We start from the raw sequence: 27,975 nt of genomic DNA, 5'->3' as shown, positions 1-27,975 counted from the left end.
AGTACAGAGATTGAGACACATCTTCAGCCTCTGAGCCCTAGCAGAAGGGCCATTGCCTTTCTAGCAAGAGGGACAGATGGATGGAAATGACATTTTTCAAATGGTGAAATGCAGACCTCAACCACAGCAGCACTCATTGAACAGAAGTGTTTGTATGTTAGGATTGTCCCAAAGATCAAGTGAGTTTATGGTTTTCTTATGTCAGCTGGTATCTATTAATTGCCTGCTCTTTCTTTTTCCAGGTTCCCTGGCAGACAATGGTGTGAGCTCCTCAAGTGCTGCAGACAAGTCTCAGAAGCAAGCACCATCACTTAACTTTCAGACCGTAGCTCACAGCTCAGTAGATGAGGGAACTTACTCCACTTTCACAGCTGGAGAGACCCTGAAACAAGAATGTGACTCCCTGGCTAACCAGATGGCAAGCAGCACCACTTCAAAACTGTCATCGCTGTCTTCAGTCTCCCAGACGTTTCGGTGGCCTGCCCAGTCCGCCAAAGACAACAAGGCCCTCCGTGCTGCGCTGCCACGCATCGTCATCCTGTCAAAAGCTGCCTACTGTCTCCTGAGCTCGCAGAAAAGTGGGAATTTGCCTTCTTCCTCTTCCCTCTTGCCTCATGCTGACATGTCTTGGGTGAGCTCTCTGAGGCCTTTGCTTCACAAGGACATGAGCAGTGAAGAGCAGTCTCTCTACTATAGGCAGTGGACAACAGCTCGACAGCACCACGCGGACTTCAGCAATCAGGGTGAGACGTCCAGCTCAAGGAGTTTTCACCCCAGGCGGCTGCTTTTGACAGGACCACCACAAGTAAGAGAACTGTTCCTTCCTCTTGCCTGATTAGCAGGATAAGGGGACTGATGATAAGGAATGGAGATTGCACTGTAAAGACGCCTTGGAAGGTTGCATACATTGGTGCTTTGAGGTCAAAAACTCGTCAGATTTTAAAGTTGAGTCCATGCTGGAAGTGGTGAGGAGAGGAAGGGTGATGCTGTATGTCATGTTTTAGCCTAAATGAAATAAGTGTGGATGGTACTGGGCATAAAATTGCCGTGAGCATATCAGTAGAGAAGCAGGTATCATTGCTGATCTCCCGGCATACAGAAGTGATAGAGGCTGCAGGCCAGGTTTCCCTCACAGATTAATTTTGTAATGCTTTTCAGCGTAATGGGCAATATTACATCTTGTTATGTTTTCAAGGCAGAGCTTAAATGGGGTAAGCCCAAAAGCATTTATATGAAGTGTCTGAGTTGGGATTTGGACTTTTTTCCATCTCTGGCTCAGGTGGGAAAGACAGGCTCATACTTGCAGTTCCTAAGGATTCTCTTCCGCATGCTGATCCGGTTGCTGGAAGTAGATGTGTACGATGAAGAAGAGATTAATGCCAGTAAGTATTTAGTAGTCATTCTTAATACGCATTATAAAGAGCCTCTTATATGTATTATTCAGCAGTGACAAAGTTTTAGGTTCACAAAAAGGCTATAAATTACACCTACCACTTGTTCTGTCCATTAGTGTGTAGCTACACTTTCTGCAGGCGGCTGCATATATTTAAATAGAGATGAACAAAATGTATATTTTATGTACATTTTTATATATATAATATAGATGAGAAATGTTAAATGTGTTTTGGATTGAAATATTTGGATAGCACAAAAATGAAAGTGAACACAAAACTGTAAGTGGGCAACATCCGCCCGTGTTATTTCTCCTTGCTAATTTTTAAGCACTGACTGCTTTTAAGCGGACAAGACATCTAATAACATTTTATTTCTGGTTGAAGCATCACTATTAATTGTGTTTAATTATAAATTCGATATCAGCTTTCAGTAAGACTCTCTGCATTTTGGAGATCTTATGCTGAGGAAAAAGGGGAGGGAGAAGCCTCTTTGGATTTGCTCTCATTTGTCAGATCTCCCAGATCTATTAGCTGCTGTGGCAGGACTTCACCTTGAGATGACAAAGGCTCTTAAAAATGTGTCTTCTTCAGGGTGTTTTTTACATCACTCTCTGTGTTTGTGGTGAGGATAACTGCACAGTGCATAGATCTCATGACTGGCATCCCGAAAATGTAGTTGTCAAACCTTTGAAAACGTTGATTTATATTTCTGCTCAGAAAGTTCTGTTGAATGAAAAAGAGAAGTGTTTTCCTTTGATCCGGAACTTCAGGGACTGTTATTCTCTCATTATTTGAACTAAAGTACTCTGGAATCTTAGGATGAAATATCAAAATGTAAGAAAAATTCTTCATCCTGCCTTCTGGGCTCTTGTGATCACAGCAACGTGTCACACCCCTGCGAGGAATGTGTGGAACTCCATCAGAAGAGCAGTTTGGATTTCTTTGGGGTTCTTGGTTGTGGCTTTTTTGCTCCCATTACTTCTGTTGGAATGCTTTTCCAGAGCCCTAGTCTTCTGATAATTGAAAATATTTTACACTCGAACCCAAAGATGTTCCTGTCCCAGCTGTAAACATTCTGCTTAGGTCCAAAGAAAACATTAATCTAAATTAAAATACTTTTTCTCTTCTTTGATGTTTATTTCTTTGGTGTTGTCAGGCAGCAATCATGCCCTCTCTCAGTGTTTGTCTAGGTAGCCTGGATCTTCTTACAAGATCCTCACAAATGAATGTCTCTTTATTCTCCTTACCGGTTCAGTAGCTCTTACCTGCACATCTATTTACAATTTATCCTTCTGGTACATGGATGACCAGAATAGAATGGGGGGTTCAGTAGGGTGTTTAAGCAACAGCTCGTGTGTTCCTGCCCCCACTGAAAGTCCGGGGATTGATGGAACCTGTGATTGCACTGGTCTTTCCTGTTCTCTCATTTCACTGGCACTGATACGTAGCTTGTAGTCACGGGTTCCTCTGCAACTCAGTCATTTCCAACTGAGGTGCCCCCCACCTGCTGCAAAAATGCTCCTTCGTGTTCCTTGATTATACATATGACTCATATATTTTCTGTTAAATATCCAGTTTTTGCTGTTACTGTTTTCAAGGGCACTGAATTCTTTCTGGATGATCTTTGATTCATTCTCCATATTGACAATGACTCTCAGAGTGTGCCACCAGCAAACTTAAGTCAATTTTTCTTTTTTTTTTTGGAATTGATAAAATTAATGGAAATATTAAACAGTATGCCCCTTTACTGATCTTTTAATCAGTATAATATTAAACAGTATGCCCCTTTACTGATCTCTGGTAATCTCCCTCTGCCTTAATGCTTAGGATGTTATATGCTGCCATCTCCTGTTTAATCAACTTGTTAAATTTACAGCTTATTCACTGTCTCCATTTTCTTCAGCTGTATTAATAATTTGTCGTATGGTATCATATCAAATACTTAAGTTCAGAGGGATAAGATGCATTACATTTCCTTTGTTCAAAGAAGTAGATACATCACACCTGTATAATAAAAGTAATGCAGGATTTCTTTGGTCAAACTGTGTTGAAAAATGTTATTACATTTTTCATTTACTTCAACATCTTTAATTATTTCCTTCACCCTCCCGAACTTTTGAATATTATCAAGGTCAAAGTAATGGACTAGAGCTCCGTAAGTTACTCTTATGGAGTACATATCTCCTCCTAAATGTTGACAATATATGCACTATGCTTGCATTGAAATCAGTCCCTTGCCTGATTTCACATGCCTGTTCTTTTGGAAAACTGGTGTGGAGATTATTCTATTGCTCTGTCTTAAGTGTTTATCAAGGTTTTAGAGTTTTGTTTCCATCTTGGCTTATAGTAAACTTTTTATTCCCTCGAAAACTTAATAATCAAAGTAAAAAAGAAAAAAAATTAATTTATATAGCTGAGGTGACAGCAAAGAAAATTGGCTTTATATACTTTTCTGAGGTCTACCTCGGCTTGACCTTTGGCAGAGCTTATTTTATCTCACACTTCTTGACGTTTAAGACAAACTTCATTCACAGTTGTGCTTTTTCTATTCCTCATGAACTTCATTCATTCTTAGTGTCCTTTTTGATGTAGTCCCCCTGAAGCCCCTTCCTCCTTATGGTTTTATTTTACTTGGTATGCTGGTTACTGGTTGTTAGGCAACTGTGATTCCAAGAAGTGTCACTATGCCCATTCATAGGCAAGTCCCTGGTTTTCTCAAGCCAGCTGACTTACAGAGCAGACTCTCTCACCTTTTATCTGTGTGGACAAATTAATGCACCTCACCTGACCAGCAGCACATGTTAATTTGAACATAACACGGTGCCAGTGAAGCTAATGGTCTCCAAACTGCAGCCTCACACCCTGTTGGGCCATTCTGGGTAGAGTGAGCACATGCTTGTCTTCATTTCATCTGAGTTTGCTTTTCTGAAAGCAATATCCCCAGCTATACACCTAGTTTTATGTGTTCTTAAGTCGCATTTTAAACTGAATCGACTCCTGTTCAAGCTGGAGTCCAAGGACGTTGTCTTTGGCCAGTGCTTTCTCATGTTCCCCTTACTCACTTGATTTTCTAATTTAGATGTTCCTCTGGATCAAAGTAAAGAAGTTCCAGTTGATTCTTGCTGACCCATCCCATTCTCTAACAAACTGGAGTATGTCTTTTACTGCCTTTATCACGTACCACCAGCTATTAGTTCATAAATTTATTCAGCCTCTTTCTCCTTGCTTTCATCCTTCCACTTTTGGATACTTTTGCTTCTCATTTACCCAATGTTCCACATTCTGTGTTCTAAAGACAGAACCACAGAGAGGCTTGAGGCTCCACCTGTATGTCCTGTGCAACTAGAAGTGTTCATTTGAGCATTTTCTGCATAAACCAGAGTGAATTACACCTCAGCAGCTTGATGAGGAGCAGAGAGATAGAGAGATACCTATGAGGCTTCTTTGCTTGTATACATTTTCAAAGGAATTGCCACTTCTTTGAAATGGCCTTTTTGGATGATAATTAAAATTTTGATAATGTTTATGGACATTCAAAGAGGTCTCTCTTTGTGTGTGTGTGTGTGCACATCTGTGTGAGTTCCTGTGCAGCTGTAAATCAGCAAGTGTCACGTAAACATCATTCAGGGAGTATCTGATACTGCTTACCTGAAGTGTGTTGTTGCAGATCATACAGAAAACAGTGAAATTACTCAGTCTAGCAAGGACCACTGGCCGGATATTGAGATCTTCAGCAAAATGCCTTTTGACCTGAATGTACATGACCCCAAGTACAGAACCATAAGTCCTGTATACACAGAACAACTGTCAAGAGTGAAACATGGTAAGTAAAATATAAGAGTTTTTCAGGACTACTTCCCTGCGAAGAGTCATGTTTTATTGCTTTGATTGAACACATGAGTTCACAAGAGCCTTTAGTTGCCAAAATAAAACAATCTGGGTGTTCTTTACAGTGGTTACTGGGATCACAGTCTTTGTTTTTTAACGTTCATAAACTGTTTTCTTTGTGCACAGAGACAAGCAAAGAAACGAAATCAGAGGAACCTAAGAAAAGGGAGACTGTGTCCATGATGTTGACCAAATATGCAGCTTATAATACGTTCCATCACTGTGAGCAGTGCCATCAGTATATGGATGTTAATCCTGCTGCACAGGTTGGTGTCAAGGTCCAAGGATAAAGCGCATCCTTGGTTTTCCTCTGGTCTCTCCAGGTATCTCGCTCTGGTCTCAGGACTCATGCTTTCACCTTCCCTGGGATGGATAACTCAGACATCATTTCTTAACCACTGCCATTAGTTTACTTGGAAGCTTCTTATCTCAAATGATTCTTTCCTTGCTTGCTAATCTTTTCCAACACTTCCTATTAAGCTGACACAGCATAGACACGCTGACCTGGAAATGTGCCATGTCAGTTACTACAGAGTAGCACCAGCAGGTCTGATTTAAACCTCATGTTTCATTCATGTTGACACAAGCAAATCCTCCCAAAGGACAGCTCTTGTTCCCATTTGTCTTTGTGCATGTGGTCAAACATAACGACTAGTAATAAATATAAACATCAATATCAATATCTACTTGCATGGGCAAGTGCGAGTGGTGTATATGGAATTATGATAACTGAACTCAGAGGAATTACATATCCAACAGGGAGTCATTGGATAGCAACCATTATGAAGGGAGATTCTTAAATGCTTTAACAGAACTTAAATAAAGCACCTTTCATTTTTCATCTTTACTTCTGCTAATTATTTCATCCCTTAGTAAAGATTATAGAAAGGTGACTGCTAAGGGTAACTGATTTGACCTTGTAGTAGGACACATGCTTGTGTAGGATGAAATCTTATCAGATACGTAGGAGCTTTTTGTACCCTTCACGATTCAGTGAAGCGCAGTGCAAGCTCAAGCTCACCTGAATTTTTTATAGCCTTGTTAGTGGTGTGGTCTGCCTTCGTTACCTGGCTTGCTTAGGAGAGCATTGCCACAGAAAAAATACCGTCCTCATGCAGCCATGCTGCTGCTGAGGTCTCCAAATGGCAGTACATTCTGCTGTGGAGGCACAACCACACGCTACGCTGCTCTTTGAATGTCTTGGGAAAAGTTACTTGTACAGTTAGCATCCTAGTATATGTATTTTTTAGTAAATAGTAATAAATAATTTAAAGCTCAAGTGGACTTCAGAAGAGCCTAGTTGGGCCAAAGATCATTATTGGTACAGAAAGCTGTTTGTTGTAATAGCAAGGCCAGTTAAGTGCCTAAGTGATCTGGGTTATGGTAGAAGAAAATGAGAACGTAATAGAGTCAACTTCAGTCACTGTTTCGGATGTTCTTCTCTGGTGCCTTCCAGTATTGTGACCGCAAGAGCAGGTTGCCACATGCTCCGTATGGGTTATCTGCTTGCAAATCTTTCTTCCACTTTTTTTGTTGTATACAGATATCTGACTCCACTCTGCACGCGTTCACATTTTCATCCTCGATGCTGGGAGAAGAGGTTCAACTGCATTTTATAATCCCCAAGTCCAAAGAGAGCCATTTTGTCTTCAGCAAGCAGGGGAAACATCTAGAAAGCATGCGTCTCCCACTTGTTTCTGACAAGGTGCGTATGCTGCTGTGATCCTTCTGCTGACTACGTATGCTGAATGCAGTCAACTCAACATACGTTTGCAAGTCAAGGGCAGTTGGCTGAGTTTTTCCTCCCCCCCATTTTCTTTTTGGTTTAAAGCCCTTTGTATTCTGAGTTTCCAGTTCGTATGCATTGCAATGATCAATAATCTTAAAATCCAGTATAAACAATAAATAAAAAAAAATCCCTGCGACCAATAACCTGCTTTTTATGTAATGTTGCTAAAATGTCTCCTGTTCCAGCAGAATTTGAATGCAGTCAAGAGTCCTATCTTCACTCCGTCAAGTGGACGTCATGAACATGGCCTCTTGAACCTCTACCATGCCATGGAAGGCATCAGCCACCTTCACCTCCTTGTAGTCAAGGAGTATGAAATGCCACTCTACCGTAAATACTGGCCCAACCACATCATGCTTGTCCTGCCAGGCATGTTCAACAATGCTGGCGTTGGTAAGAAACACCATCAGTGCATTGCTGTGAAAATACCAAAATCCGTGTTGGACAGTGTTGTATCATGATGTTGTAGGAAACTTTTCAGTAGCTCCTCACATTCAGGCTGTAATAATAGCAGCGATACCTGTGCAAAATGCAATGATGTGTAAGAACTGCTGCTGGGAACTTGGAATATATGTTTATACTGATCACTACCTTCCTAGTTTAAAATATCATGTTTTATAGGCTATATTCGCTCATTTTACTCAGCCCTGCACTGTGAATGTTCATTCTAGAATGTGATTTTTCAAATTGCAACTTTTTTAGTTAGCTGAAGCTGATGATTAACTGCAAGTGAACACTGGGGGCTTGGACTCAGGACTTCATTTTGCTGGATAGTGAGTTTTTACTGGGAGAAATTTTAAATAACTTCAGTTTTAGAATGTTTTTGCCCATCTTGGTTCAGTTTACCTTATTAATGCCCACAATGTCATGTTCTGCAGAGTCTCTTCAAAGGTCCAGTCTTCTTATTATCTGCCCTTTAGATTTACTCGCTCTGAAAAAGGGACGCATTGATTTCTTTTTAAACCAAGATGTCATGAACACTAAGTTTATAAAGGGTAATGACTGCAAATGTTCCTAAAGCCATTCTCTGAGAAGAGAGAATGGTAAAGTCTAATAAAGATCTCTGTGTGTCGTCTTTATGATATTTTCTCAGGTGCTGCCCGGTTTCTGATTAAGGAACTTTCCTACCACAATCTAGAACTGGAACGAAACCGCTTGGAGGAACTGGGAGTCAAACGCCAGTGTGTGTGGCCGTTCATCGTGGTCATGGATGACTCCTGTGTCTTGTGGAATATGCACAGTGTCCACGAACAGTCGAGGTAAGTAAGCACCCAGTGCTGGTGTCCTTGCACTGACCCAGCACAGGTAGCAGCACACCTGTGACTTAGACTCATCTCTGGCATCTGAGAGGGTATGAAAGATGTGACAGCTGGAAAAGCTGGGCAGCTGGAGCTGCTGGCAAGGTACTTAAAATATTGCTGAGCAAAAGCAGTTTTGGGTGGTGGCTTCGATGTAGTAACACTAGGCTGGCTGTCCAAAAGGCCTTACAGAGGTCATTATTCACTCAATTCCGATAGCCCAGGAACTGTGCACTTGGACTCTGGATATATTGTCTAAAATGCAAAAAACAGCTCTTTCACTCAGACCAGTAGGAAGACCGTAGATTTGTCTTGTTCACCACCAACATCCAACCTCATGCTGTTGAACGCTTCCACCTGACTCTACCCTTATGTCCATGTCCTACAGTCAGTACCATCAACAAACCTCTGCTTATGCTCATTTTTTGCCTAAAGCCACTCTTGCTTTTAGTGACCGAGTGATTTCTCGTATTACTTCCCTGATTTGTTTTGATCTAGTCTATGTTTCTCACTGAAAATAATTTATTTGGGGAATTTCAGCTTTTTAAGAAGGCATTAATGTCTTGCCCTGCTCAGCACGTATGCTGTCCATTACGGAGAAAATATCCCTCCAGAAACAGCGCATCAGGCGGTTCCTTTTCCCTTTCTAAAGTGCTGTGTAAGACCTTATTCTGCTTAATAAAGGTCTGTTTTCTTATAAGGACTAAATTGATGGGATAAGATCAGTTGGCTGTTGTTAAAAAAAGTCTGTGTTTACACATATTTTTACAGCATCTGGAGTAAACGCTCTCAATTGTTAATGGAATTTCTTGGTCCTTTCTATATACATATGTGTGTATGTATGCGGTGTATGTTACATTATAGAATCATACAATGTCTTGAGTTGGGAGGGACCCACAAGGTCATCATCGACCTTGCAGGAACCTCCTGTTTCTGCACAGGACAACCCCAACATTCACACCATGTGTCTGAGGGCGTTGTCCAAATGTCTCTTGAATATTGTCAGGCTTGGTGCTGTGACTGCTTTCCTGGGGAGTCCATTCCAGTGAAAAACCTTTTCCTAATATCCATCTTAAACCTCCCCCAGCACATCTTCCAGCCATTCCGTTGGGTCCTGTCATTGGTCGACGAAGAGATCAGCACCTGCTCCTCCTCTCCCCCTGTGAGGAAGCTGTAGATAGCAATGTGACCTCCCCTCAGTCTCCTCCTCCAGGCTGAACGGACTGAGTGACTTTAGCTGTGCCTCATCTGGCTTCTCCCCTAAACCTTTCACCAACTTTGTGTCCCTCCTCTGGACACTCTCCAGTAGCTTTACATCCTTTTTTGTACCGTGATGACCAAAACTAAAAAAAGAAATAAACAACTTATGCACATTTATAAGTTGTGGATGCCACTTCCCTGGAGGTGTTTAGGTCCAGGTTGGATGAAACTTTGAGCAACCTGGTCTAGAGGGAGGTGTCCCTGCCCATGGCAGAGGGGGTAGAACTAGGATACCTTTACGTCCTTTCCACCCCAAACCGTTCTATGATTCCATGAATAAGCTATGTTTGTATGATCATGTTTTGCAGCCAGTCCCTAGAGCCTGAGAGTTCCAGCAAGAATGTGTCTCTGAAGAGTGTCTTACAGCACATCGAAGCCACCCCCAAAATTGTTCATTATGCAATTCTGGGTGTTCAGAAGTGGAACAGCAAGCTGAATGCCCGGAAATCAAAGGCTCCATTCTCCAGGTGCCACGTGCATGATTTCATACTGCTCAACATAGACCTGACCCAGAATGTGCAATATGATCTAAACAGGTAGGCTCTATGTTCATATATATATATATATATATATATATATATATATACACACACGCGGTAAAATAATATGCTGGCATGATATGAATGCTGTCACTGTGTTTTGTGAATGCTGTCAAGATAAGTAGAAGGGTCACATCTAAGGTAATGAGTGCACAATCACAGAAATAAAACAGAGGGATATACGTTGCATGTAAATGAAAGAGGCATCAAAATAAACTGAGAGAGGCAGAGCGTGAGGCAAGGGCAAGGCAGGGCTACAGAGGACTGAAAAGGCAGGGGGGGAAAGAAGAAACTTTAGGAGAAAAAAGGAACAAGGAAACCAAAAATAGAAAATAGAAGCCAAAATTACATCAGTGGCAGGAAGAATGTGGAGCTTCCAGAGTGGCAGGAGCCTGTTGATGACTAAGAACAAGAATATAGGAAGTGGTTGAGCCATTGCTATGTCAAATGCTATGAGGAGGGATTCCTTGTATTTCCTTCAGAGTCAGCTATCCTCCCTGTTGCCATTTGGGTTTGCAATAAAAACAGATGAATAAATAACCTTCCACTGTTTCCTTCTTTTTTCTTCCCCTCCTCACCTAACTCCATCTGAAGCATTTGCAATAAAGTGCTGTTATCATGGGGCTTTACCGCTAATTCTCACCACAGACTGAAGGAATATCCAATTCCCTCTCTCCCTGATCAAGTGAGTTTATAATAAGCCCTGTCTCTGCTATCCACAGACTGCCCTGGGGCACCTCACCCTCATCTCCTGCTGCTGTTTTTAGGGATCCCTTCTGTTTGAGTGAGGAGTTTCAGCTTGCCTGTCAGTGCAAGCTGGAGCCTGGGGTGACTTCCAGAGCTCTTGATTTCACGTAATCAGCCCACTGCAGTGAGCAATTGCATCATAAATAGCACAGGATAAATGTTACTTCTCAGCTGCTTTGTCTCCCATAGCCAAATATTTGTCAAGGCCACGTTTATCCCTTGATTCCAGTTCATCAAAAAATATGTCTTATAGAGCTGGCTTGTTCGGAAACGAAGGCTGGTCACTGCAGAGCTTCTCTCAGTTCTAAAACATTAAAAAAATAAACAAACAACTCAAAAGAAATAAAAAAGAAGGCAAGGGTGGAGAGGAAATTATTGATAGGTGCACATGAGAAGGATGAGAACTAGCTAGACTTGGTATGGGCAAGAAAATTACAGATACACTGAAAAATGAAGACCCATTTGGTCTTAAGATGACCAGAAGTTGCTTTCCTATACTGGGAACACATTAAAGGGATGAGCCTTCAGACTGTGCAGAGAATTTGTGTAAGCACCGTATCAGATGGTCTCCAGAAACCTCTGCTGAGTCCGCTTCAGTGCATTTCAGGAGCAGAGGTGTGCGCGCTTGCTCGCGCACAGCAGCCACACGGCTAGTTTAGTGATCTTGTGTTTAACGTCCAGGTATTTCTGTGAAGATGTAGATTTTAACCTGCGGACGAACAGCAGCGGCCTGCTCATCTGCCGCTTCAACAACTTCAGTGTCATGAAGAAACATATTCAGGTTGGAGGACAAAAGGACTTTGTCGTTAAGCCAAAAATCATGGTGAGTGTGGATGTATGCTCTGTCATATGTAAAGGGTGAAATCGGGACCTGTCTCCCCTAGAAATAATGTATTCTCTAGCCATTTAGATTTATTTTGTCCTTATTTGCCATCTGATATTCATGGCCTCCTCCATGGTAGGGCTGCCACATCAGAGACAGAAAATAATAGATATTTTGCTAATTAGAAATTAGTGACAACAATAATAATCCTCCTAATCTGTGAGAAAATGGGCTGGGATTGGAAGGAATTTGATCTAGCTATTCAGTGATATTTCTGACAGAGGCAGAATTTGCGTCACACGCTCTGGGCAGAAGCAGGCAGCTTGTACTGGACCTGGTTTTAAAAACATTGGCACAGCCACCAGTTTCCAGTGTTTGGTGGTTCGTGATAATGTTCACTCGTTGCACTTGCTGACAAAGAGAGACCTGAGGAAGGGCACTGAAAACTGGAACCTTCTGAAATCTACACAGGAAATCAAAGTATTTAGAAAAATGGTATGGGGATACCCAAACCCCATCCCTGGAGGCGTGCATGGCACAATTGGATGGGGCTTTGAACAACCTGATCCAGTGGGAGGTGTCCTGGCCCATTGCAAGGGTGTTGGAACCAGATGATCTGTAAGGTTCCCACCAAACCAAACCATTCTGTGTTTCTGTGATTCTTTGTTACACCTGTGCTGGCTTTAAATGGACGTGTACTTCAAAGGGTTGGTTTTAATCTAGGAATCTTACAGTTTGGGTTCCCGGTGATTTTAAAGACATCCCACACCATCCCTCTTTTCAAAAAATCACCTCCATATTCCAGATTTAACTGACTAAACCCTGGATTTGAGTAATCAGGGAGGTCATTTTCTGAGTTTTCCTTTCATTGTGGTTGCAGTGGAATCTATAGTGACGGAGTGGCGCATGAGAGAGCTCCATAGGAAACATTTCTGTGGATGTCCTCCACACAAGTAGCATGGCATTCCCTACACTGTCCAGGAGTAAGGCAGGATGAAGGGCACTGTGACAATTTGAACTCCCTGTTTTATGTCCCTTCTTTAGGCATGCAGATATCAACAGTAGTAGTTGGCAGTGATGGAACAAGCAATTCATGTATTTCCATGCTGTGGTGCTATGTCAGAATCGAGTGGGGAGTTGTGATTCTTCCCTCGAGCTTCCTCTGTCTTCCCACCCTGTCATGGTGATCGCTTCCTCAGCCAGAGGAAGCCCTGGAGGGACGATGCACTGAATGGGTGGGTTAAAAGGGGCTTCCCTTGGTTTCATTGCAGGTTTCAGACAGCCTGGCACCAATAATGCCTCTTCAGTACGTCTGTGCCCCTGACAGTGAGCACACGTTGTTGGCAGCCCCATCTCAGTTCCTCCTGGAGAAATTCCTTCAACATGCGACATACAAACTCTTCCCGAAGGCCATTCATAACTTCAAGAACCCGGTGCTGGCCATTGACTGCTACCTGAACATTGGGCTTGAGGTACAAAACATTTGCAGGGATAATGAGGAGAACGAGTAAATGAAACCTTTACGTCAGCATCTTTCTGGTGTTGATAACCCGTTCTTTCATGAATCCTCAGCATCAAAGGTCGTGTTTGAAGACTTTGGCCTCAAGCAGTGAGACCTTGCTGTTAGAGCTAAAGGACCAACTCCACTGCAAGAGCTGGTGGAAAAGCCACCTAGCTGGCTGGTAGAGGTGGAGACCAGAGGTCTGTGACGGACTGATGCAGTTTGCAAAGGAATTGGGTGTGTCTGTCTGAAATAATATTTCATGGGAAGCAAAAACCCAAAAGTGTTGCCATTCTTGACAGAACTTGGTATAGTGCTGAGCTGGTTTGGGAAAAAACTATCCACAATTTTTTTTAGATCTGTGTCATACCCCTGCAGCCTTTCATCGTTTGTGTTTGATTTGTCTTTGCAACAAACTTATTTGGCTGAGAGAGTTTCTCATCTGACCTTTGTCTGGTGGCTCAATTCACTGATGGACAAAGATCATCCTTTCGAAATGCAGCTCTCCTTTTAGGTGGTTTTGTTTTATGAACCTGGGTTGGTGAGGCACTGGCACAGGTTGCGCAGAGAAGTGGTGGCTGCCCCATCCCTGGAGGTGTTCAAGAGCAGGTTGGATGAGGCTTGGAGCAGCCTGATCTGGTGGGGTGTCCCTGTCCATGGCAGGAGTTGGAACCAAGTGATCTCGGATGACCTTTAAGGTCCTTTCCAACCCAAAAGTCCCTTCCAACCCAAACCATTCTATGATTTTAGAGAAAGGAGGTTTTGGCAAGTTTGTAGGTAAGGAGATGAGAATTTTTGAACCCTTGAACAGTTTGAACTGGATCTGAAACAGGGATTTTGTACTGACAAATTTTATGGAGGTCAGTGGCAAGATAGAGAAGAAACCCTTTGATATAGAGCAGCCATCACTGCACTGAAACACAGGAGAGCCCCAGTACTGCGAACCGCTTAGCTGATGCCACCAGTCAGCAAGAGAAGATGTGCCCTAGTGCAGAGGAGCGGAAGCTTCAGCAATTTCCAGTACTTGTGAAATTGTGGTATCTGATCAACATACCCTTATTAGAAGAGTCTCAATAATCTCAACAGTTGTTATAAGCTGGGAATTCATAGAGAAGCAGAAAATCAAACTGAATTACAGCAAGCCCTCAAATAATGTATTGCAGGCTCAGTGACCAAATCTGGAGCTAGATGTTTGTTCCGTTTGTTATTTCTTAGAGGAACTTTGCTCAGTGCTCCATTCCTGTTGGATTGTGGTTTTCCCAGCACCAGCTCACTCACCTGTTATCACTAAGTTATATACCATTCCACCTAGGCATTTTCTAACATGGTAATGCTTCCTTTCTTTTCCCCTTCTGTTCCAGGTGGCCATATGCTATGTTAGTTCCCGCCCCCACTCAGTCAACGTCAACTGCGAAGGGGTGTTCTTCAGTGGACTTCTGCTCTATCTTTGTGACTCCTTTGTTGGTCCAGACCTCCTCAAGCGGTTTAGGTTTCTGAAAGGTAATCTCACGGCTCTGCTGGGCATCCCGAGTGCTTTCCTGCTGAATTATAGCATGGAGGAAAAGGTAGAAGAATAACCAGCTTCATTAAACAGCTCCATTATTTTCACAGTTAGTGGTGCCATTGTTTTCAAAATAAATAGATAGAGGGTTTCTTTTGGGAGTGTAAAAAGTTCTATTCCTGTTGGTAAGGAGTGCAGGTAAGCGAACCTCAGGTGAGCTTTGATAAATTATATTCATTAAATTATTTTGAAGTGACATCAAATGGAAATAGGTGTAGGAAAACAAGGACTTGTGGAAAGCAGTCAGGGAATCATGCAGTCAGCAGTGTGAGAGTTTAGAGCATAGATGTTCCTGCTGAAGATGAGAACTTCTACTCTAGTCATCTGTCTATAATGGCAATAGAGACAATTGCCATTAAAATAGAAATGACAATGCAGTACTGTAGATTGGGGCAGCTCTTGGATGGAAAATGATGGGGTCTTCCCTTAACAGAACTTTATAATCCTTGTTAAAATTTCTCTTCATAATTTTTATTGATACTAGCAATTAGCAAATTGCCGTAGGTATTCAGTGATGCTAAGGTGCGTTACGGAGCTCTGGTGCGTTTGTAGTATCACGGCTGAGCTGTTCCCTCTCACACTGGTTGAGAGTGGCGCATGTACAAGGATGCACTGGAGGTGACCCTGAGACAGTCCCAGGAGCCGTGTTTTGGAGTTTGCTCCTGCACCCATTTGGGGGCTCCAGTATGCCAGGAAAGAGTGCAGCCGTGCAGCAGCCGCAGTGGGAAGGATGCTGCCATCCCCATCCCCTCACCCCCGCCCCGAGCTGATCTAGGCTGAATGCAGCCTCATTGTTTGTTGTTTCTTGGGCAAGGGGCAGTTTATTCACAAAATAATGGGCAGTGGATGCCTGTTGGGAAGGGGCTTCCTGTGCTCAGATCAGGCAGAGGAGGGATCTGTACCTGAACTTCCCGTCCAGACTGGAGCACAGGACAAAGGAAACCCTGAAGGTGTGTGACTTTTCTGCTCATTAAGTGACTATGCAGTCTGGTAACATCAGGTGGAGGAAAGCTTGCAAGTTTGTTAAGCCAGATGAATTCGGGATTTGGTTAGTTGTTCCTCTTCCGGTGCTTTCTCAAGGGGAGCTCTCATACAAAAGAAGTCATAGTAGATTTTCTCAAGAGTCACTGTGAGACTGGTTTGGCTTAGTAGAATTCTGTCATTGTACAAACTTGAATGTCCCATGAAACAAAAAAAAAGTAGGCTTTATTCTTTTGGCACAATTATCAGTAGTGATTTAAGATCTTGAATTCAAGTTGATGGTTTCACTGCTACAGTTGATAACACTAACACCAGTCAGGCAGTGACATCCTGTGATGCAGAGCAGACCCCACAGCACACTCTTCTCCCTGTCCATGTCCTCCTGCAAACAGACGTATGCGCCTCTGTCCCAGGGCTCATGGGACCGATCTGAGCCCAGGCTGGCCGATTGTTGACAGATCCTTCTCATGCTCTTTTTTTTTCCTACCTAGCAGCAGAGATCTCCTTAAAATACCTTAGGAAAATGAATGAAGGAAATGCTGTTGTTCTTGTACCCTGAGAATCTAACGTGCTTTTCACTTAAAGGTGCCACCCTGTGTGTCATCTGTCAAGACAGAAGCTCGTTACGGCAGACGATAGTCCGGTTGGAGTTGGAGGACGAGTGGCAGTTCCGACTTCGGGATGAGTTTCAAACTGCAAACAGTAGCGACGACAAACCACTCTATTTCCTTACCGGGCGCCATATCTGAGCTTCGCTGAGACACCGCTAACGAAGACAATTAAAAAACAAAAAAAGAACTTTTTTTTCTTTAAAAGTACAATCACTGTGGAGCAAAGTGCAACCAATATTTATCTAGACTGCGCTAAAGGATTCCCCACAATTCTAAGTAGGCTTTATTCCTAGGGATACAATTACCACATTGGTTATGATTTACAGGATCCTGGATTTGAGTTATTTTTCACATCGGTCACAGCCACCGACACCAAGCACACAGCCAACCAAGCTGCAGGATCTAGGACGAGGATGGAATTTAGTTGAATTCATTTTGTGTTCAGCTGAGTTAGGGGAAGAAGCTGCTCTGGGCAGCTGCTCTCTTGAATGTGTTACATGAAACGCAGCCCAGCGTGTGGAATTCATTGAAGCTACATGGAGGAGAGCCCACCGCGACTCTTCGGCTCTGTACCGCGGTACAGGAATACTCAGGGGTTTGAAACTACAGTGTAACGTAGATGTTTGTATTATAAGGAATAGTCTTGTTCTCTGTGCAGTGTTAGTTTAAAACTTGTGATCGTGTACGTATTGAAACTGTCTTTCGCAAAATTTCCACAGGTGTTCAAAGTTTACTACTTTTAAACCTGAACAAATCCACAAATGCGTGGCAGGCCCTGTGCACCCAGCTCTCCAGTACCGTTATTTCACCCCGTTAAGCACCTCCTTCTCGACTCCAGGGACAAAGCAAAAGGCTTCTCACAGATGCTCTCACCTCAGAGGCCGGAATAACTTGCCAGAAAATCACCCTCAGTTGCTCCTCTTCATCAGAGTTTTGAAAGCCTGTGGTCCATACTCCTTTGCCAACGGGAATGAGTGCTGCTGTGCATCTGTTGTCTTTGTGGGCTGCAGGTGGCTTCCTCTCAGTGTTCTTTTCACTCAGTTCCAGTTGGCTGCGGAGCTGGATTAGGTCTGTTGGGTCATACCTGTACAGACCTACCTGTACCTTCACAGCAACACACCAAAAACATGCAGGAGGAGTGACACCTGAGCTGGATCTGCCTGAAATGCAAGGTACTTTACAGTAGGCCCCGTGGAGGAAGCTAGGGAGAAGTCCCAGGGAGCTGGGACTGCTCAGGAGAGACTCTATCCAGCAGCGAAGACCTTTGAATACATCACCTAGTGCTGTCAGCCCTTTACTTTGATTGGCCTCTGTAAATATTCGTTGTAGCGGTAGTCGCAGTGTTCTCCTTACACGCACGTTACTGCTCCTTGTTAAGTTGTTCCGGAGCAAACTCAGTGCAGTAGCTTTTAGTTGTTAGGGTTGAATCGCAGTGGCGTGCTCTTCTATCTGTTCTGCTCCTGCAAGGAGAGTGTGACCCCCACCAAAGGTTCCATACAGGAAAAAACTTACCTTCCTGCACGTGGTGACCCCTTTATTAGAAAGAAAAATGCAGCGTGTTCTTGAAAGCGATTCAGGACAATCAATTTACTCCCCACAAAAAAAAAAAAACAATGAAATCAACCCATCCTTCGCCTGGATGTGCAGTGCGTTGGAGAAGGACCTGCCAAAGCTGCAATTCTTGGTTGTTATTTTTTTTACTCATAGTGTTAATTGAGCAACTTTTTTTTTTAATCTTGTGAAAAGAGTTTACAGATGAAAAAGTGTAACCTGTTTGACGGAGGCTGAAGGAGAAGGGTTTGCGTGTGTCTGTGTCGATGCAGCTTCGCTCTGATGCTGTAAGTTTAGGAAATTTCAGATGAACAACTCACCTCTGTCAGTGTATTTTTCACGTTCCTTAAGACACAACCTGCCTTACTTATCTTAACACTTGGAAGAAGTAGGGATATAAACAGATCCTTCTTGAAGCTTTTGGGCCACACCTGAATGTATTCCCGAGTCCTGGTTTTTGCCGGAAGGGCTCGAGGCCGGCCCTGGGTCTTGGCATGCTGTAGCAGTTTCAGGTATTATGTCTTCAAAAAAGGGTTTTCTTTTTGTTTGCGTGTTTGATGTTTGCACTAAGAAGTTCTTGAAGTTGCGGGTGCTGAGGCTTCCCCAAGGAGCGAGTTGGTCCTCCGGTGAAGCAGTGTGAAAGGGTCTCGGAGACGGAGCGCGCAGTCAGGGAGTCAGCCCGTTCCGCTTCCTTTTCTAAATAACAGTAAACCCATTTCCTTAACATTCCCGTGTGGAAGCAAGGAGTTTTGGTAACACTGGGGCCAGAGCATCATAAACCAGCTGAGAGGGTGTAGGCCTGTCCCACCGCACCCTTGAACTGGCTGCCTGTGAGTTCCTGGGAAGGAGACCATTGTTTGGCATCGAGATGATTGCTGTTCCGCGTTGGATTTAAGCCTCACCATCAAGGCCATTCTTATGAATGTATTCGATTGGCCGGTGTTATGTTTTTACCTGTTGATGTTCTTGTCCATTCACAGGTTAAATTTGAATGTAAACTAAGATTTAAAGAATCATATGCAGATGATTTTTTTGCTTAACTTATGTAATAGCCTTTTTTTGTGACTTCTGGAAGAGGGTTAAAATGTTGCTTTCCTAGTGTAAAGTTTTCTTAACCAAAAAACTTGGTGAATTTAGCTTCACTAGTCAGTCTACCTCATGTTATTGTTTATGAACGGAACCTGTCTGAAGTTGTGGCTCTGGTATGTTTATAATGTGCTTTCATTAAATCTGATTCTATTAAGTTACCATTTAAGCTGCCTCTCCTTTAGCTGGTCCCATTTTCCTCTCCTCACACACACAACAGTGCAAATCCACCTCCCACTGCTCACGTGAATCCCACTCCTTGGTTTTATTACTTTATATGGTGTGTGGTCAGTATGAGAATGGTTTGGGTTGGAAAGGACCTTAAAGATCACCCAGTTCCAACCCCTCTGCCATCCACCTCCCACTGAATCGAGTTGCTCAAAGACCCATCCAACCTGGCCTTAAACATCTCCAGGGATAGGGTCAAGGCAGGTGATTTGCCCCTTCTACTCCACTCTTGTGAGACCCCACCTGGAGTACTGTGTCCAGTTCTGGAATCCCCAGTATAAGGATATGGAACTGTTGGAACGGGTCCAGAGGAGCGCTGTGAAAATGACCAGAGGGCTGGAGCACCTCCCCTGTGAGGACAGGCTGAGAGAGTTGGAGATGTTCAGCCTGGAGAAGAGAAGGCTCCAAGGAGACCTTATAGTGACCTTCCAGTACCAGAAGGGGCTACAGGAAAGCTGGGGAGGGATTTTTTTTACAAGGGCATGGAGTGATAGGACTAGGAGGAATGGCTTTAAATTGAAAAGGGAGGAAGATTTTGATTAGACACTCCTTTCACAGGAAAAAATTCTTCCTAGTAACTGCACTGAATCTCCCCTCTTTCAGCTTAAAACCATTACCCCTCATCCTATCCCTGCACTCCCTGACAAAGAGCCCCCCCAGCCTGGGCACTTGGACCCAGGAGAATAGCTTTGTGTCAAATGGACCAAACACCAACTTGAAGCCCCCTTAAGTGTAAGCAGTTGAAAAAACGGTCTTGGTCTGGCCACATGCTGGCATCGCCAAGGCAAAAGAGCGTGAGAGCAGCAGAAGCGCCTTGGCACTCCTTGTCTACAGAGCCCACCAACATGGGATTGCTATTGGATTTCTGTGAACCTACACCTTTTTTTGACAAAGCCCTTTACTATCTGCTCCCCCTCCCCTACCAATGACAAGTGGCAGTTTAGGGACAGCAGCCCCACCACTGTTCAGGCACCTCAGCTCTCAGCACGGTGACTGATGTGTCAGAGCAGGGGCGGGTGCTTTGCTTGAGCTCGAGACCAAGGTTAAGGGCAGCACAACAGAAAAGAGCGTATCCTAACTGCATGTATGGTCCTGAATTAAAGCAAACTCTTAGGATTAATTAATCTTCCCCATCTTATATTAGAGTGTTAAGCCATTATACAGGGCTGAAAATACCGCCTCTCACCTTATGTAAACCCTAGAGCGGGATGGTACCAATCCGGAGCTATTGGGGAACCAATGCCAATGTATTGCCACATAGGGAGTTGTGGTCCCAGGCAGGCACAAATGCAGCAACTGCATTCTCTGGGGACTGCTTCAAAACACACGCTGCCCTTGGCCATGGCAGTGATGTTTCACACACAGAAGTACAAAATGCACTAAGGATTCATTCAGGCTTCTGTCCATACAGGGTAACTTTAAAAAAGCTATCAAGTATTTTATTTTTAACCTATCTACATTATGTACAGAGCAAGAAAGGCCACAGCAGTTTTTCAACATACAAACCCTTTAAAAGAGGAGAGATTTATGCAGGAGTGACAAGTATCAAAGTGAAGTCGTTAACAAAGGTGCATACTCAGTACTGCAGAAAGAATGAGGAGCACACGAGTCCTTGGGGCTTTCATTCCACCTTAGACTCTACAGCTGATCCAGGTGAGGAGGAAGTGGGATAGAAAAGTTTCTAACACTGCTGACATCCAGTAGGCTCCCTCACACTCAATGGCACCCAGAACACGCCCCCAAAGCCACCGTACAGTCTGTGAGGGCGAGTGCCCACGACAACTGCACTGTAACACATCGTTCCTTGATGCAACTGAGCTCAGCCTTGGGCTCTATTCAGTGAGCAACCATTAAAGGCCTCTCCCAGCTGCTCGGAGCAGCAGCCAGGACCAGCGTCACCGTACCAAGCGGCACTGGTATATCACCTCATTAAGAACTTCAGCACGTACTCATCTGCGAGTCTTTGCATTAGTTTACAGTCCACTATGAACAATTTTCTGCTGCATGTAAACATGACTAACTAGATAAAATACAATCAAACTTCTGTAAAAGTTAATAAAATATCTTTCTTTTAGAAAAAACAGAGTTAGCCTATTACTGCATTGTTTACAATTTTAATAAAATAGTACAACCTCTCGGTTGTTACCAGTCCTGAGTTCACCGTAATAAAAATGGCCCTGGCTTCTGCTGAAGGTCTGCACCCACTCAGTGTGCTTTGGCAGAAGTCTCCCAATAAAAATGGAATTCCTTCAGGAACAGTTAAGTCTGGTGCTGCCCGTTGAGGAAGTTGTATACCAGGAACTGGCCAGTGCCACAGTACTGTGTTGCAAAGAGTTTTCCATCAGGAGTAGGGTCAGAGAAAGCTATTTCTTCTTTACTCAAGTATGAGCCGTAGATGAAGTTGCTCCTAAATATAAAAAAGAAAAAAAGGAAAAATAATTACCCTCGGGGAATAATGCAGGAATAGTTACACTATTGGGCTAAAACCATTAGATCAATTAAGCAGCATGGACATTTCAAAGGAAGAAGCTCTATTAGGAGGAGATGGCTTTATTTAGGCAGAAATTCTCCATGATGAGGGTGGTGAAGCACTGGCACAGGTTGCCCAGAGAAGTTGTGGATGCCCCCTCCCTGGACATATTCAAGGCAAGGTTGGATAGGGCCTTGAACAACCTGATCCAGTCGGAGGTGTCCCTGCCCCTGTGGGGGTTTGGAACTGGATGACCTTTAAGGTCCTTTCCAACCCAAACCATTCTATGATTCTATTTATATGAGTGATCGCCTCCCAAATGGCAAGGAGAGTAACTTGTCCTGGGAGGGATTTGTGAGGTTTTGATATTTTAGAAGTGTTCAAGAAGTGTTCATCCAGAGCAACTGCTTGCAAGCTGCATCGAGTTCAGTTTCAGAGTTTAAACACAAGTCTAAATTAATTCCTATTATTTCTTCACAGCAAACAGACTGCTGGGACCATGACCACAATCATCGGGAATGAAAGCACAAGCTATAAACAAGTCAGGGTGCTCACAGAGGGGGGCTGAAGGGACTTTATAAAATTTCAAGTTTCTGGTTTGAAAAACACATTTGACTTTGGGATGAAAGCGCATCTTGGATTAATTTAGAGCATATAAGAACTTAACTCTAAGGCATAATTCAGAAGTGACACACTTTCATTAATAACTACATGAAAAGGAATATTCCATTTGCTTAACTTCTGTGTGAAAACATTTCCTGTATCTTTCATTCTTACTTGAAGAGAGTGGAGAGAATTGAGGGACCTCATTGTCCTTTTCTGCATGGCTACGGGACCAAACTTAGAAAACTGATCTCAGGCTTTAAGGCCTCAATCAGGGAAAGGATGAAGCAATGCTTATCCTTAAAACAGAAGAAACTCCCATTAAAGTTAAGTTTTTCAACTCCTATAAAATAAACTTGCATGCACTTACAGAGTAAGCATGAACTTCAGTCACACAGATATCTCTGTTACGTTTTGAGGGAAAGACAATAGGAGCAGAATCCTTTTTAATTATTCCCAGCTTTGTTCCCTTCTTTTCAGTAAATTTAGGAAGATGATTTTGCAAGATTCTTAAGACTTTGACTGGCTGTTTGTGACTGCAGGTCGGCTGTGAAAGCTTGAATGAAACAGGGCAGACATTCTCAAAATGGACTTAAAAGCCCGCTTTTAAGGATGAAGGATCCCTTCAACACTTGGAAGTCAGGATTTAGCTGGCTACCAGAATCACTCCGTTCAAAATACCTCTCACTACGGAAGAGGCTGACGTGTCACAGGCAGCCGAGCAGATCGACCCACTTACTGCCAGCAAAAAGCAAACCTCCTTCCTTTCCTTTGCCTTCTGCAACTTTCTGGGCTCCCTTGTTTACACCAGCTCTAGGAGTCACCAGGCCTTTCTACAAACCAACTGAGCACCAGAATAACACAAAGCTCTTCTTGGTGAACTTGTTTTCTACTAAGGTAGCAATGAGCTATGGAAGGCCAAACAGGCAGGAGAGGCCACCAAAAGGTAAGATGCAGTGCATAGCTAAGAGGAAAACTGAGATCTCTTCTTGCTGGCTGTAACAAACCATTAAAACTGATTCTAACAATCCTTTAGAGCTATAACTGAGGGAACAACTCAAGCATCGCTTTGGGCAAGAACTCTTTCCTTTAGAAATAGTTTAGAGGAACCTATTGAATATATGACTAAAAATCATCCAAAAATATAACCAAATCATCAAGTCAATATAAATATCTGTATACAGCCTTACAGTCGATAGCTCAGGCAGAACGTGATCCGATAACAACTTTATGTAACAGCTGCTCCACCAGCCAGGCAAGATGCATTCTGCAGAGCTTCACCAGGCTCTCCAAATACCTAAGAGGGTGAGGACTGGCAGACACAAGAGTACCTGTGCCACAAACTCCAGTAAAACAGGGTGAGCCAGGCACCTAGCACAAACCTGACAGCCCAGCAGTAATAAGATTCGTGTAGTTCTTGGCATGATTCAGAACAGTGTTTAAACTTCTAGGAAATGTCACTGGAAGAAACCTAAGGACTGGAGATTCAACATTTTTCTCAACAGTAGCATGAATGTTTGAGTCCTTTTATGGATCTGGCATTTAGCGTTCAGGTGAATACACTCATCACCAGCTGCTGAAGCTCCATGGAGATTGAAAATATCTCTTAAGGCTCAGTGGACATGAGTAAACAGTAAAAAAAAAAAGTACAGTTGGAAGCCACCAGACTATATCAAACAGTTTAGTGCACTCATCCTTGTTCTTTCCCCCCTCCTACCTCTAAGGAATGGGTATTTAGACAACGTTTGTGTCCCAGTCCTTCACAATTGGGCGATCTGACCAAAGACATCATTTCCTTCACCCATAATTACCTCAGAGGAATGTACCACAGCTCACCAGCAGTCTGCTTGCGTCACTCATTACCACTGCACTTACCACAAGGATTTCTTTTAAAAACAAGCTATTGCAGAACACTGACGTTTGTTATTGAACTCCACTTAACACTGGAACTGTCAACCGTGCTCAGCTCTACATCCCAAATACCACCAGCAGCTTAAAAATACAAGCTTGAGTCACACAGAACAATAAATGTCTCAGACTGAATGCTATCTAACACACACATAACCGAAGAACGTTTTTAATGTTACCTAAGACACTCTATCATCCGAGAAGCGATCTTCTTTCGACGCATCATGCTGAATACCCATATTCGACTAATCCCACAAATAGCAGGTTCTGGAGAAGTTGAGCAGCACCATGCTTTCTGTCTTTCAAATATTACTTTCTCATTTTCTGAACTGATTTCTGGAACCTTCTCTTCTATGACTCTGTAGCCCTGCAGGTGACATAAAAAATATTTGTCACTTTTATTATAAAAGCATTGCTAATGACTGAGCAAAATAATTCTTGTGTCATTTATTTCAGTTAAACATACTTGCTAAAATGCCTTACCAAAAAGACTGCCTATTTGCATCTCATTTAATTTCTCTTAACATTTTCAAAATTGGAACATGATAAAAATATTAAACAAAAAAAAAAACCTCTAAAGTTTATAAATAATATATTTTTAAAATGACAGCAGCAGGTAATCCAGTTCTTGCTACTACCTGTATTAAAGTGTTTGCATCGATTTCTCTGACTTTGACTAAGATTTTTTTTGCTTCTTGTCTACTACTTCCACTGGACAGCAGACAACAGCACACAGGAACAGGCAGGATATGCGACAAACTTCTGACATCAGTTTTCAGGACAACTAGCAGTTTGACTTCTTGTCCTGCTCTCCACTGCACAGTTACGCCCTCTGCTTCAGTTTACCGTGGAACTTTTTGACCACTCAGTGATTCAACTCCACCCTACAGAGCACTCACTTTTTCTTCCAAGTTAGATTTCTGACGGGCATGGAGTTAAATCTGCTTGTCAAGAAGTGAGAGGAGGGCCAGAGCTAGAATAGCAGAGGGAGAAAAATTCCACCCTTTGGGTATAGCAAGTTCTTAGATGAGCAGATCTGACCCAAGCGGGGCAACATACACGTGTCTCAGCTCAGTGTCAACTCTACAAAAACGAGTCACTGTATCTCAGAATAGTCTACCACCAAAAGTCTTTTCATATCAGGAAAAGGCATTCACAGAATAGTTAGTTTCTAAGTGGCTGGACTTAAACTCTGAGGTAATTTAGAATGTCTGAAGAACACAGTCACTAAGTACTGACACAGATTGCCTTTCTCCAGTTCAATCACTTACCCACTGGATATGTTCTGCAATTAAACAGCCAATAACTTTCTTGTCGTTAGAAATAAAAAGAAGAGTTTTAGTTCTAGAGTAACACATGAGCGGAGCTTGCTGAAATCCCAAGTCATTGTCTACCATTTCTCTAATTTCTTCAACCTGTCAAAATAAGTTTAAATGCTGTATAAGAAACGTATGTAAATATGCATTCATATAAATTTACATAAAAATTACAGATTTACAAAAATGTACTAAAGTATTATATAGAGCACTGAGAGCTATTCCAGAAGTTAGTGATTATCCTAATTAACTTGCAACACATCAGCTCACGTAAGTTCCTTAAACAAAACTCGACTGGGAATAGGAAGAGCAGAGACCTGTAAGTCAGCTTCCATTAAGTCCAAACTTCAATTTGTCAATAGCTAATAGAGAGAATGCAGGTAATCAAACCATGGATTCTCATATTTTTGAAGTAAATGAGATTTGTGCCAGAAGTTAAACTAGCTTAGTTGAAGGCTTTCTGTCTTGTTATTTTTAAGTCTTGAAAGAACTAACTCATGCTCAGTTTTGAGCAGACGACAGCATGCATAGTGTTGAGGCCACTAGAAAATGTACGTATTTGTCATAAAGGAAGAAATAACCGTCATCTCTTTCCTCAAGCTTTCTGCTCTCCCACTAGCCTTGCAAGGAGTAACTGGAACTAAACAAAATTTTCTTTAATACTAGCAAGTTTAGAAGAAATCTACATCCAGCATGATTGTAAAGAAAAGTTTTGGTGAGCTGAGATTCCCGTACCTGTGGCTGAGCACTGGAACAGCCTCTATCATTCAGGGAGAGTAAAAAGGTGGCCCTTCCTATGTGGTGCATTAAATGGCATGAGCAGCTTCAATGCATGTTGCAGTTACATTTGTAAAGCAGAACTAGAATTACTGACACTGAATATATGAAGTGAGTACCAATCAAATGAAAATTGTGTTAAAAAAAGGTTTTAAAAATAACTTTTAACAGGCACGGTATCAGTTGCTCTCTGCTTTCTCATCCAACTTTAAGGTACCAGTCTTTCAATAACAAGTCAAATTAGCCAATGTGAAGCAGTAAGTAACCATTCTTGAAGTCATTCACCCACAGCAGCAACAGCTGTAGATGCTATCACCTTTAAGCAGGCAGAACTACAGAGAACTCTGTCCTAAAGGCTACACTTGCTACATACTTCCTTTCCTCTGCTCACTTAGGTATTTTATGTAATTTTTCTTCAGCTATTTCAGTTAGAATGAATGTGCTGGAGCACCTCTCATATGAGGACAGGCTGAGAGAGTTGGGGTTGTTCAGCCTGGAGAAGAGAAGGCTCCAGGGAGACCTTATAGTGACCTTCCAGTACCTAAATGGGCTACAGGAAAGCTGAGGAGGAATTTTTTTACAAGGGCATGAAGTGATAGGACTAGGAGGAATGGCTTTAAATTGGAGGGGGAAGATTTAGTCTAGATGTAAGGAGGAAATTCTTCACTATGAGTGTGGTGAGGCACTGGCACAGGTTGCTAGGGAAGTTGTGGAAGCCCCATCCCTGGAGGTGTTCAAGGCCAGGTTGGATGGGGCCTTGAACAGCCTGCTCTGGTGGGAGGTGTCCCTGCCCATGGCAGAAATGGAGAATCTTTAAGGTCCCTTCTAACCCCAACCATTTTATGATTCTATGATGCTGCATACTAAAGTTAAGGTGATATCACCAGAGAATCAAAACTTAGTAAACAAAATTCTCTGCATTAAAAAATATAAAAAAGAAAACATATAGTTTCTTTTCAATTCAGTAACTTAAAAAAAATACTGTTTTTCTAAAGAAAACCCACTACAGCCCCACCATCAGAAGAGCTATCTTGGACATCAACTCAGCGTCCAGAGGTCACTTCCAACCTCAATCATTCTGTGATTGTGTGATAGTGGTACTGTTAAAAATTACTTATTGGTCACAGCAAATGTCCAGCTAAACAGAGCCAATGCTGTGCTACTGAAAAAGTAAAAATGTAGTGACATTCAGATGTATGAATGCAGGTGAGCCAGCAAAACACCGAAGTACCCTGCTGCTTTAAGGATATGCTGGTGAACGGCGCCCACCTTTTGATATGGAGTTTCAAAATAGACGTGACACAAATGGAAATAATCTAGAGGAGAGTACAACAAGGATCAGAGCTCTACAAAATATTATGTAGGAGTATAAACTAAAACCAGCACATCTGCCAATCTCCTAAATGTGGAACAATTGGAGTTTGTTCAGGCATAAAAAAAGATTTTACAAAGAGGAAAACAAAGACATTTTCTAAAGCTACAGCAGTATGATCTGCACTAATGAACTGAAATTGCAGTACGGAGACTCTGTTGGATGTTTAGGGAAAATTTCCTAACGTTATGGACAGCGAGACACTGTCACAGTGTCTGAAGAGGTCAGAAAAGTATCCAGTGGTAGAAGTTTCCAGAAACTGTCAAGATGCA

General features: G+C 42.7%; 2 protein-coding genes across 4 annotated transcripts in view; one reads left to right on the top strand and one right to left on the bottom strand.

The window, feature by feature from the left end:
* The window catches only part of GREB1L (GREB1 like retinoic acid receptor coactivator), a 63,249-nt gene extending 45,136 nt beyond the window's left edge, over window positions 1-18,113 (top strand). For both annotated transcript variants that reach the window (XM_054059500.1, XM_054059499.1), the window contains exons 21-32: window positions 243-805; window positions 1,280-1,382; window positions 5,062-5,217; window positions 5,409-5,548; window positions 6,826-6,987; window positions 7,260-7,464; window positions 8,165-8,330; window positions 9,938-10,165; window positions 11,597-11,738; window positions 13,010-13,210; window positions 14,601-14,739; window positions 16,367-18,113. In XM_054059500.1, coding sequence (XP_053915475.1) covers window positions 243-805; window positions 1,280-1,382; window positions 5,062-5,217; window positions 5,409-5,548; window positions 6,826-6,987; window positions 7,260-7,464; window positions 8,165-8,330; window positions 9,938-10,165; window positions 11,597-11,738; window positions 13,010-13,210; window positions 14,601-14,739; window positions 16,367-16,530 — 2,369 coding nt within the window. In that variant the 3' untranslated portion in view covers window positions 16,531-18,113. The remainder of the gene's footprint in view (window positions 1-242; window positions 806-1,279; window positions 1,383-5,061; window positions 5,218-5,408; window positions 5,549-6,825; window positions 6,988-7,259; window positions 7,465-8,164; window positions 8,331-9,937; window positions 10,166-11,596; window positions 11,739-13,009; window positions 13,211-14,600; window positions 14,740-16,366) is intronic.
* Window positions 18,114-20,289: 2,176 nt separating this feature from the next.
* ESCO1 (establishment of sister chromatid cohesion N-acetyltransferase 1) overlaps window positions 20,290-27,975 on the bottom strand; it is a 35,289-nt gene continuing 27,603 nt past the window's right edge. Inside the window, exons 10-12 of one of the 2 annotated variants that reach the window (XM_054059317.1) lie at window positions 25,510-25,653; window positions 24,418-24,605; window positions 20,290-21,664 (exon numbers count right to left, since the gene is read on the bottom strand). In XM_054059317.1, coding sequence (XP_053915292.1) covers window positions 21,517-21,664; window positions 24,418-24,605; window positions 25,510-25,653 — 480 coding nt within the window. In that variant the 3' untranslated portion in view covers window positions 20,290-21,516. Of the gene's footprint in view, window positions 21,665-24,417; window positions 24,606-25,509; window positions 25,654-27,975 lie in introns of those variants that run through there. The other variant, XR_008448651.1, reaches the window with a different exon arrangement.

The sequence above is a fragment of the Cuculus canorus genome, chromosome 2 (genome assembly GCF_017976375.1).
Source record: "Cuculus canorus isolate bCucCan1 chromosome 2, bCucCan1.pri, whole genome shotgun sequence".
Taxonomy (NCBI): Eukaryota; Metazoa; Chordata; class Aves; order Cuculiformes; family Cuculidae; genus Cuculus; species Cuculus canorus.
Note: the sequence above shows the minus strand (reverse complement) of the source record. Positions and strands in the feature narration are given on the sequence as shown.